Raw genomic sequence first — 12,387 nt, forward strand, 5'->3', positions numbered from 1 at the left:
TTCCTTTCTGATATTTAGTTCTTAAAATAGAAAAGATATTGCTTGAAATCTGAATGCCTAGGTTCATGTTTGACTTTTTGATTTTACTGTGTATCTACTGAGCCTTACTAGTGATCAAGTTAAAGGCTGTAAGATGTAAGTTCTCTATCATGTTTTTAAGGAAAGTCATACCATAGTTTGGGATTAAGAATTGCTCAATGCTATCAAATAAACACTTAGATCAATTATTTAACTTAAGACTGACTAGTGATATCTCTAAATGAAAGCTAAAAATATTAGTCTTTAAAAACTGTCACAATGCATGACTATGTATGTATTGTTCACATGCACTTATGAGTTTAAGGTTATAAAAGCTCCACTAGTCCCAACCAGTTATGCTTGATCACTCGTCCCAATATACCAGTTAAAGAGAAGAGTAATTGCCAGGGACAGAGAGAATACGCAATCAGTGTGGCCCCAGTGTGGTCCAGTGTTGGTGGTATTAACATGAATCTTAAATTAAAATTTTAAAACAAAAGCAAGCGGTATACCTAATTAGACAGTTCTGGTTAGGGTGTTATCTGGTTGACAACTGTGTTAATTCTGGCTCTAGATGTTCCAAGAAGTCCCTGTTGCTTAGCTGGATGGATTAGTTTTCAACAGATGATTATTCCTGCTTCCCAGTGCAACCCTGCACTTACCTGGGGTGCTAGGCTTGGTGTTCCAAGGACTGGAAATAAGGCTTTTCTCTGTGCTTTCAGCTCTCCTTGGGTAATTAATATGCTTACCTACAAAAGTAAGGACGCAACACAAAGGAAAACAGAGATAAAATGAAGGCAGAAATGCTTTAGTTTTTTGGTTGCCTTATAAGTTCAAATGAGACATGGATGCTTTAAAAAAAATTCAGAGGTTGGAGAGATAGCTCACTGGTTAAGAGCATTGGCACTCTCCCAAGGGACCCAGGTTTAAGTTTCCGCATCTACATGGTGACTCACAACCACCTGAAATTACAGTTCTAGGGAATTCAATGCCCTCTTCTTGGCTCCTCAGGAAACAGGCATTCATGTGGTACATAGACATACATTCAGGGAAAAAGGCCTATACTCATAATAATAATAACATATTTTTAAAAGATCAGTTTCTAAGTACCGATTACAATAGGACTTAAATCTCAAACAAATTGGTTAATTTAAATATGTTGTTCAAAATGTTTTCAGGACTGTTAATGTGATTTTGCTGCATTTCATATACAGCTTCCTATGGGTCACTAAAATATAAATTGGTTTTATCAAGAAAAAATGTTTTCTAAATTTTATAAAGAAAATAAAACTGAAAAGAATCATCAAATAAGAAAAGAGATACAGAAAGTTTAGGTATAAGACATTTGGGGTAAAGGATTAAAGAGAAAAAAGCAACCACTTCCAGACAAGAATAGGTTTTAGACAGTTTTGTCACAAAATAAAGTATTTCTGTTTTAAAATTGAGACTAAAGACCAGGAAGATGGCATATCTGATAATGGTGCCCGTGCCACGCTGAAAGACCTGTGCTTCGTCCCTGGACTCACACTTCAGAAGGAGAGCAGTGTGACTTGTGCAAGTTGTCCTCTGACCTCCACATGTCCTTCTTTAAAGTTTAAACTAAAAAGCTTAACCAAACTGTAGGAGCTCTGCGAGAACTATAAGAAGTTTATGATATGTGAGACTTTACAAACGTAAAGATGGGGTGCACGTGGTCAAATCTACTATCACTAAAGACAAGCACCCCAACGTGTGATACTGCTCCTTGCTCGTTTCACCAGGCTGCACGGTCCAGACGCCAGGAGGAATGTATGGAAGTAGGCATTAAAGGCATGCGCCACCACCGCCCGGCCTGGATGGGGACTTTTACATATCACTGGATGGCATATAATTCAAATCATAGTCCTGTAGCTCAAATACTTGTCTCATAATTTTCTTTATCCTTTAAGGTAAAACTGGTATTCTTTGTTCCCTTAGATATTAGCAACAGAACTTATATGGGCAATGGCTAAGCTTGGGTAGTCAAGAGAAAGTAACTTCATACATATCTATGCATGAATTTTCTATTTTTTTTCCAGCAAACCCAGAGTTTCATGAATGATGACAAGTGCTCTGCCACTGAGTTCATCCCCGTCTATGTCTGTGTTCTCTGATATGCCACTGAGTTCATCCCCAGTCTATGTCTGTGTTCTCTGATATGCCACTGAGTTCATCCCCGGTCTATGTCTGTGTTCTCTGATATGCCACTGAGTTCATCCCCGGTCTATGTCTGTGTTCTCTGATATGCCACTGAGTTCATCCCCGTCTATGTCTGTGTTCTCTGATATGCCACTGAGTTCATCCCCGGTCTATGTCTGTGTTCTCTGATATGCCACTGAGTTCATCCCCGGTCTATGTCTGTGTTCTCTGATATGCCACTGAGTTCATCCCCGTCTATGTCTGTGTTCTCTGATATGCCACTGAGTTCATCCCCGTCTATGTCTGTGTTCTCTGATATACCACTGAGTTCATCCCCGGTCTATGTCTGTGTTCTCTGATATGCCACTGAGTTCATCCCCGTCTATGTCTGTGTTCTCTGATATGCCACTGAGTTCATCCCCGTCTATGTCTGTGTTCTCTGATATGCCACTGAGTTCATCCCAAGGTTCAAGGGGGAGGAGGAATATTACTACCACAGGCTTGAGGAGTCAAAGGAATACACACACACACACACACACACACACACACTTTAGTACAGGTCATCAGTTTAGGGCACTACATGGAGATGATCTCTTCCAGTAAAGTCCTAAACTACTCTAAATAGTGACTGTAAGACTTCCTTGTCACAATGTATGCATCTTCTGTAGTCCTTGAAATAAAATATTTTACTGCTGCTCTCCAAGAGATGATATAAGTTGGATATTTGTTGGTTTTACATTCAGATAACCAAGCTCAACAGCTCTCTCCCTCCCCCATTATTTCAGACAACATTCTTCAATTAAATATCTTTCAAATGATCCAAATTCTTACAGAGATACTTTCATTAGGTCCATTCTTTATTCCGTAAGTCTTGGCATCAACTTTATAATGGGCATACCTTTTGGGAGGGAAGCCTGAGGGAGCATGCGTTCCTACATTCTTGACACCCAGTTTCAGTTTGTAATAGGTGTTTCAATGTTGCTGAAAAGAGGAAAGCGCAGGAAGAGTGCAGCAATGAAGCACCGGGAAGCTGCAGAGAAACATCTGAACAAAATCAGGGCTACCTATACCCACAGAGCCGCCAGTGCTCGGAGCCTTCTCCCAAGCCGAGTATTCAACTAGGAGAACATAATGAGAAGCAAATAGAGTAATTAACACAGTCCAACTGGATGCACTCCAGCCAAATATGTGTGAGTTACATAGTGAATCATTGTCTCAAAAACAAACAAGCAAACAAAGAAAGACAGGCCATATCTCAAAGGTTAGAGCCCTTCCCTAGCAGGCACACATGGATTCAATCTCCAACAGTGGAGAAAAATCAAATCAAACCAAACCAAACCCCCGAGATTTCAGCAAAAAAGAAGCCTCCTTGGACTGGATATTAGCCTGATAGCTCCAGAATGTGATTGAAGGATCTTACCAAGTGCAGGTGAAATCATGAAAAAACAAAAAACCAAAAACCAAAAAAAAAAAAAAAGTGAATCAATAACATGCTTTTGCCACTGTTTTCCCAGTGGGTATGGGCTAAACTATATATTAGTCTAGCTCTTCAACTTTCAACTATTGTCATTAAAATAGGCTCAGTCAGACAGTTGAATATTGGGCTCCTTTTGTTTTGAGCAATCAACCACACTTTGTATTTCATGTCCTCCTAACCCCTTCAGGACCTTTAGAATGGTGGCTCCTGGGTATGGGATGTGTGAGACCAAGGTGTTCTATTGTCTAACAGTTCTCTTTCTGTGTGTTTGTGTGTTTGGTTTAGTGGTGTTAAAGCTTGCAGAAGAGGAATAAAAAGACAAGTCTTAGTTCTGGGAATGTACTTCAGTGACAAAGTACTTACCCAGCTTGTTTATGGCACTAGGTTCAATCTTCATCACTCAGAAAACAAAAATACGCCTCTTCATCAAATATCTAAGGTGACCCCCATGTAATTAATCTCTCATGTAAGTGCTACTCCAATGTAATTCATCACCATTGAGACTCAGGCTAGATTCCTATAGATTCCAATGACAGGGCTCTCACCAGAACAACTCTCTCAGGTTTTGCTGGCATCTCTGAAGACTGGGCAGTATCATACATGTAACTTTTATATTAACATTACTATAATATGTATCTCTTTTTGTCCTACTTTGCAACTCTGTATCTCAAACTTTTGTCTCCTCAGCTTCCACTTTGGACCCTGCCAGCATGCAGGGATTTGTTTTTCTTATCTCTTCAGAACTGGAAACTTTAGAAGAAAAACAACCCTGGCCCTTTCTACGCCTTTCCACACCACCGTAATATCTTTTCAGTTTTCTTTCTGTTACACAAAGAAACCTTGTCTCGAAAAACCAAAAAGGAAGAAAGAAAAAGAAAAAAGCCATTGCTCTATTATAACCCATCTCCTATATAAATTTTGATTGGAAGTATATACATATGTATGTTTTTGTTCAAGAAAAATTAGGTGGTTGCAAACAAAAGACTTATCCAAGCTGGATCAAAAGGACAATGTTCAACCATGCACCCACTAAAAGAAATAAAAATCGACTTGATAAACTTCACATTCAATTGCTATGCCACACAATTTCTCTACTTTCAGGGAATTCTTTCGATGTAATTTATTTAATGTTTTCCTACTTTGTACTATAGCCTTCAGAACAACATCATCAACAATCACCTTAAGTATGGATGCATTTATTTACCAAATAGTCATCTACTTTGTACAAAAGACACTGTAAACCACTAACTATGCAAAATAGACATGTGGATTTCACAAGTTAATATAGCTAAGGAAAGCATCACAAACTGATACTCTTAAAATACTGCTAGAAACAACTTAATGGTAGTAAACAATAATGAGTCAATTTCATCAGCAACTTGCTAGGCTCTGGTGGTGAATTCTTATTATATGTAACCATATTCTTCTAACAATCCCTGTTTCACTGTGGAAGCACAAAATATTGATAAGTAATTGACTTAGAGTTACTCATCATTACTTTAGCAGACCGAATCTGAACCCAGATTTGTCTGATATCCCAGCTCATGCTTCTATTCCGCATCCTTCCAGTCAGTATTATTAACAGAGCAGTCTGTATGATGTTAAATTAAACAAAATTTGGCCTAAAGATGGCTCTATACTTGACCAATTACACAAGAAACTGCAAGGTAACTTAAGAAAAAGGTTAAATGAAAGCCTGTTGGAGTATACTTTTCTAACAAACAGCTCAGTCTCAACCATTCACAGCATTCCACCTTCAATCAGTAGCTGGGGGTAACTGTTCTGACCCTATGTTCTCACTTGTATTTTGTTCCTGTGGTAAACATCATGACTCAAAGCAACTGCCGGGAGAGAATGGTTTATTTGGCTCACAGGTAATAACCCAACTCTGAGCTAAGCCAAAGTAAGAACTGAAGGCGAGACCATGGAGGACTGCTGTTCACTGGCTTGCTTTTCATGGTTTTCTCATCTGCTTTCTTATATAACCTAGGACCACCTGCCCAGGGGTAACACTGCCCACAGTTGGCTGGGTTGGTCCTTGAACACCAATCATTAAACAAGAAAATGACCTCAGGCTTGCCTACAGTCCAATTTGATGGAGGCAATTCCTAAATTGAGGGTCCCTCTTTCCAGGTGACACTGGTTTGTATCAAGTTGACAAAAAACTTACCAGCTCACTACGCTTAAAAAAAAAAAATCAAGCACTAAGCTGTAATCAATCAAGCTGTCACTTTGCCTCAACTCTGTTTTCTGTACGTCCATTTTCTGTCCAAAACATGTGGCATGGCCATGTTGAAGAACAGCATCTTTGAACCTGTTCTGGCTTTCTGGACTTTCTGGTTTGTGAATCATTCTTTGTTCAAATTGATCAGTTTGTTTAAACTTTTTATTTTTAAAAAGGAAGAGTTGTTACCTGTGATACAGAGTCCAGAAATCTCTAGAATTACTTTAAAAGGTAACTACTGGCTATGATTTTGCAATTTGAGATTTTGGAGCTATATCCTAACATCTCCAAACTCTTAATTTTATATGTGATATATGGCTCCCAAACCTTAACACACCAAGCATTTCTATGTTATTTCTCCAGTGTCCCACCTCATTTATCAGGGTAGGAGACAGTACAGAAGTTTGGGGGCCAAACTAGAATCAGCTTCTTTCTGTCATAATGAACAGTTATTAAATCATAAATAACAATACTATGTTTTCAAAAATCTATCTTCTATCTGTGATCATTTTTTAACAGAAGCTGATTTCAACTCCAGGCCTGTCTGGGCCACAGAGTGAGACTTTGTCTCAAAACAAGCAAATAACCAAAAACCAAAAACAGTGATTTCAGGGTGGAGGAAACAGTTGTGTTCAGGATGACTTTCAGTATAAGTTTCATTGCTTCATCCATCCTTCGCTTATTTCTAATATTTTTTGCAATATTCACACCAGAGTAGGAGGTTTGGGGAGTAACTTCTAGATATTTTCTAGTTTTCAGCTCATTAAATATTTATAGAGTAGTTTGAAGGTTTGGAGAGGAAAATAAGAAATTAAAATGACTCTTTTTCCTGAGGACAATGGACTCAGATATCTCATATAACACCAGCACTTGGGAGGCAGAGGGAAGAGGCAGAGGCAGGAAAGAGCACCCCACATTTGAGGCTATCCTGTTTGGTATAGTGAGTGCCAGGCCAACCAGGACTGCATAGTGAGACCCTTCTCACACACACTCACACACACACACACCATATAAAATTATGACTTCTCTCTGAAGGAACTGTTTCAGATCAGTTTCAAAGCATTAGCTGTATTCAGCAAGAGTCCCTCCTTCTTAAAACAAAAAATGAAACAGACTAATACAGTATGTTTCAAAACAGCCATTCAAAACCTAGAGAATATATTTTCTGTCTGACACACACAGGATAACATAAACAAGTTTTTTTTTTTTTCATTCTGCAGAATGAAACATTTCTTTCAAAGCTGAAAATTCACCAGGCTTGGTAGAGCAGGCCTGTAACCTTAGCTACAAGGAAGGCTGACGCAGGAAGATTGAAAATTCAAGTGTAGCTCCAACAACATAGACAAGCACTGTCTCCATTTTTTTTTTTAAGTTTAAAAAGTGTGTGTGGTGGCAGGGGGTGGAACAGTCTGGGAATACAGCTCAGAAGAGAGCTTGCTTGTCCAGCAATTATGAGGCTAGAGGTTCTATCCCCAGCATTCCAAAAAAGAAGTGACCCTTTCAATTTTTAATTTTCTGAAGCATGCTGATTATTTTTAAGAGAAAATAAAGAGAAATATGCACAATCTACCCCATTCTCCACTTCAGGGTGTCTGTGGGGAGAGGTCCCGGGGAAAACATTTGGCAAAGGTGGAGAGGAATCTCAGTGAAGGCTAAAGCCAAGACCTGGCTATAGTGGGAGGGAGAGATAGAGGATGGTGCCGACTCTCCCTGGTAACAGGGAAGGGAGAAGTCCAACCTCCAGACGGTGAGGCCACTTGTGGGTACTCAGATTGGCGAGGATCTGGATGAGTGACGGGTGGGGCCTGAGGTGCTCGCTCGCGGCGGGGAGCTGGGGCGGGGCCTCCTGTCGCACTGGCCTCCTGAGCAGGGGAGCTAGCTTGGCAGTGACGCGGGGCCCTCACGTGACCCGGGGCTGCAGAGCGACGCAGCCTTGGGTGCAGTCGTCACTTGCGTCTGGTCTCCGGCTCCGCGCTTCCCTGCGCAGGGCGGGCTGGCATCGGGCCCTGGGCGAGCGGCGCAGGTAAGGGGCCCGCACGCAGCGGCCCTGACGGCGACAGCCTCCCGATGCGCCGGAGCGCGCTGCAGGACGGCGCGGCGGCCCCGCGGCTTTCTGCATGGCAAAGGGAACCGTGGCTGCGCCCGGGGAAGGGGCGCCCCTGCTTGCGGGCGGGGATGGCGGGGGTCTCGGGGAAGGGCCGGCTGGGCCGGCTGGCAGAGGCCAGTGCTAGACCCAGCCCTGGAGAGCATGGAAGGGACGGGCTGTTGGTGGCCGTGGGAGGCGGGGAAGGATGGGCAGTGGGGGTGCGGGCGGAGGAGGGGGTGCGGTACTGAGCTCCGCGCTGAGTCGCTCCGATCCCACCCTGTCTGCAGGTCTGCAAGCCGAGAGTCGCGGCGGCGAGAATTGAGAGGAGGACTCGGCGGGCGGCGAGGGATAGGCCCAGGTCGGTTCAGGGCAGTGTGTGTGTTTGGGGAGGGGGGGGGCGGAGTGGGGGAGGGGAGGGCTGGAGGAGCGTGCGGAAAGCCCTGTCTGGGACCCCAATGAGAGCCCCTACCCCACCCCACTCTGCAGCTCAGTCCTCCATTTTGGTGCCTGCGGAGCTCAGGGAAAGGATCCTGGGAAATAAAAAATGGTGGGCTTTGGAGGTAGAAGGGAAATGAGTGAGCTGGGGGGAGGGGCTCGAAATTTAGGCTCCCTAGAGGTTGCCTGGAGACTCTTAAGGTCGGGAAAAAAAATGATGAAAACTTTTGTTGTTAGTCTCGGAATATTGCTGGTCAGTGCACCAGGCATTCAGTTTCTTTCCTTGCCCTGTCTTACTTGTGTTCAAAGAATAACAACCAGAAAACAAAATCTCATCATGGCAAATATCCACCAGGAAAACGAAGAAATGGAGCAGCCCCTGCAGAATGGGCAGGAAGACCGCCCTTTGGGAGGAGGTGATGGCCACCAGCCTGCAGCAAACAACCACCACCGAAGAGGACAGGCTCGCCGACTTGCCCCTAACTTTCGATGGGCCATACCCAATAGGCAGATTAATGATGGGTTGGGTGGAGATGGAGATGATATGGAAATGTTCATGGAAGAGATGAGAGAAATCAGGAGGAAACTTAGGGAGCTACAGTTGAGAAATTGTCTGCGTATTCTTATGGGGGAGCTCTCTAATCACCATGATCATCATGATGAATTCTGCCTTATGCCTTGACTTCAGCCATTTTCATGAGATTCATACTGTGATTCCCGATGTATTCCTTTTCCTTGCATTTTCCTGACATGCCTTTACTGATCTGTTTGTGGTGAGCCTTGTGTTATTTCCATGTGCCAGGTGGGTCTTGTGTTGCCAACTTCTAATTGGAGATTGCCTTCCCACTCAGTGTGAGTTCCTGTCAACAGTACGGTGTTGCCCATTTGCATGGAAAAACTGTAAAGTAAATAAAGCAAATGAAAAGCAACCTGAATATTTATTATTGTCTCCGTAAAGCATATATAAATACATAAAAATGAACCACAAAAAGTCTGAAATTCAACAGTATTGGGGGCACATGTATATAATTAATTTTTCCTTTATTTGGAGTTTCATAAACTTCCAGTGATTTTTATGAACTTATTGCAGATGCATATAATTATTTGCTCAACAAACTTAAAGCGTAAATCCTCTTATAAATACAATTTCTTAGAATTGTCCTTAGTCGCGGAGAATGGAGTTTTACAAGGCTGTGGAATAGACCGGATCAGGTGTGGGACTCTCCTGGTTTAGGTTTTTCCCTACTTGTCAGCAATCAATAAGGCCAGGCCTCCAGCCTTCATTAAGTAGTTGGGGGAAACTGAGGAGAATCCTCAGTCCTTGGCCATACTCCCAGTTTCATACAGGAAAAAGAGGTGGGTTCCTCTATGTCATTTGTATGTTGCAGTCCCGTCTCTGATTACAGGTATGTGATTTGGGCATCCCCTCTGCTTCCTGTTTTCTGTACCTAGGGATGGCATGCCTATAGTCCTCAACATAGCTAAATCTGATTTGTTTATAAAGTCTGTAGTGTAATTAGTATGATGGTGTGGAAAATGCCTGTATAACTTGACATATTTATCCAGGTGAGTATAATCCCCATGGTTCTTGACTCAAGAAAATAGCCCTTTCTGGTTTTAGTTTTGTGCCCCCCTTCAAAAAACCTCCGGCATGGGTGCACTGAAGCCTAGCACAATAGATAAGAGATGCCTTTCAGGGTTAGGTCCAGAGTGCATTACTGTAAACCTCCAGAACACAAATAGGCTAACAGCTTCATGATGTTTCTACCGTAAAGCAGCCTCTCAGCAGGCCTGCCCACCCAGTTTAATAGACTTACTAGAAACATCATTCACTGAGGAACAGGCATTCTTGGGCTGCATCCTGTTTGTCCCATCCACACCTGAAACATAAACTTCATTGTGAGCTCTTAAAAACCATGTGAAGCAGTTTGCTTTATGATTTTTATGTAAATGTGTATCCTCTAGACAGTAATATTGTCTAAATTTTACTGTTGAACAGTTAGGGCCTGACAGAGTAATCAGAAATTGTTGATTATTCTGATAGGTTAAGTATAGTGGAGTTAGAAACTCTGTTTGATACTGTTCCTAATTGACTCTCCATAACAGAAGGCTAGTAATCACTGATCTGGAAACTTTAAAGAAGCACCCCAAAGAAAATCTTTAATTCCATATTTAAAAGTTATAGACCTTATAATATGTTAGTGTTTATGGGAACACAATCACCTACCTGTACACATAAGGGAAATATTAAACTGAATTCATGACACGTGGGTGCTCTTCTCAGCTTGTTGCCCACTGTTAGCAACCTCTAAATCAGAGATTACTATTTTTAACAGTTACCCAGTTGATTTTTCATGTCTTAAGTTTTGACAACATAGGTAAAAAGAAACTGGCAGAAATCTCACCATTTTACATCATCTGAATTACCTTACTCGATTACACAATATATAGTTCTAAAATTAGAGATTATACTGTATTAAATATTCAGTGTATGAGTATAGTTAAGCTAGTACTGTCTTTAATTTTTAAAATTGTTCAGTTAAGTTACTGCATTATTATGAAAAATTATGATACTAAAATTATACATTATAATTTCTGTATAGGTCCATGCCCTGTCCACTTATAACAATAATTTTGTCTTTGCATTCCTGAAGCTCAGTGTTTGGCACAGTGCCTAATATGACATATATTTAATAGCAAAAAGGGCATGTATTTAATAAGTTATTAAATAATTTCATAGTTATTAATCTAAAGTCATATACAACAATCCATAGTTTTGTTTCTGGTTAATTTATTTTTTATACACAACAAAGTTTTAATGAAGAACATTCAAAACTTACTATCTTTTAGAAATGTACATTGAAAGGTCATTATGCATATTGAGATTGTGCTGAAAACTAAGTAAGAGCATAAGTAACAACAATCCAGTCACCCAGGAATATAATTTTATTTTTTTGTCTTTGTCCTATATTTAGTCACAGCGGGGTCAGATGCAGGGCCTCATAGGAAAAAAACACTGCCTCTTTCTCACCTGTGAAGTTGGGTGTGGTGGCATTGGCCTGTAATCCTAGAATTTGGGGGTGGAGGTAGGAAGATTTTGAGTTTGAGGCTACCCGGGGCTACATGAGACCCCCACCCCCCCCAAATTAGCTTTCATTTAGCCAAACTCAGGAGCCATTTTCAAGGCAGCACATTTCAGTTGGCAGCATTTTGAAGATAAATTCTACTTACTTTTGCTTACTATATAGAACAAGATAGAACTATTTACTTAAGATTAAAAATTGTCCCAGTAATAGAAAAAAGTCTGGTTTCCATTAACAAGATTATCAAAATCCCATGTCTATTCTGTCTCCTTTCCTGTTAATCACATGTATTATGTAATGCCATGCTGATCTTGGTTAGAAAGAGCTAGCCTTTAGATGTTCAGTATTTTATTTGCACTTGTATAATAACTGCAACCGAGACAGACGAAGAGAACCCACCTGTCTCTGGGGCACTAGGTAAGTATGAAGCACTGTTAAACGTCACCACTACTATCAAATTATGTTCATTTTTCTGTGTAAATATGCAGACATTGGGGGATGGATAGGGCAACTGGACTCCTAACTAGCTGTTATTGGACTCTTTCATCCTACCCTGCCTGCCTTGAGCAAAAGGACTATCAGCCAAACAGCCAACCAAACTCTGCCTGTGTGGGCATCAGCCAGTTTGAACACTCCACAGAGGATGTGAGAACACTATACAAAGATTGCAGCTGGCTCCCCCACCTCCTGGAGGTTCATTCGGGGATGTCTGAAACTGTTTATATTTAGACCTTTTGCTTTTGCAAACCTTAATGAACTCTAGACAAGCAGGTAAAAGCCTGTAGGATAAGACAGGTCTGTCTAGAAGTATTAAATTAAATTGCCATTCTTAGGACTGCAGTAATAACTACAGAAGTAGATAAAATCAGCCAAGGAGAACATCGAGACTGAGAGATTGGACTTGCAA

General features: G+C 41.3%; 1 protein-coding gene across 1 annotated transcript; it reads left to right on the forward strand.

Annotated features, from left to right (window-relative positions):
- The first annotated feature begins 7,765 nt into the window (after positions 1–7,765).
- Positions 7,766–9,326, forward strand: Bex3 (brain expressed X-linked 3). The gene is made up of 3 exons (XM_052736134.1): positions 7,766–7,899; positions 8,250–8,320; positions 8,753–9,326. The coding sequence occupies exon 3, from the start codon at positions 8,765–8,767 to the stop codon at positions 9,077–9,079; it is 315 nt and encodes a 104-aa protein (XP_052592094.1). The 5' UTR covers positions 7,766–7,899; positions 8,250–8,320; positions 8,753–8,764; the 3' UTR covers positions 9,080–9,326.
- Positions 9,327–12,387: the final 3,061 nt, after the last annotated feature.

This window comes from Peromyscus californicus, unplaced genomic scaffold (assembly GCF_007827085.1).
Source record: "Peromyscus californicus insignis strain IS unplaced genomic scaffold, ASM782708v3 Scaffold_10__1_contigs__length_136768540, whole genome shotgun sequence".
NCBI classification, from domain to species: Eukaryota; Metazoa; Chordata; class Mammalia; order Rodentia; family Cricetidae; genus Peromyscus; species Peromyscus californicus.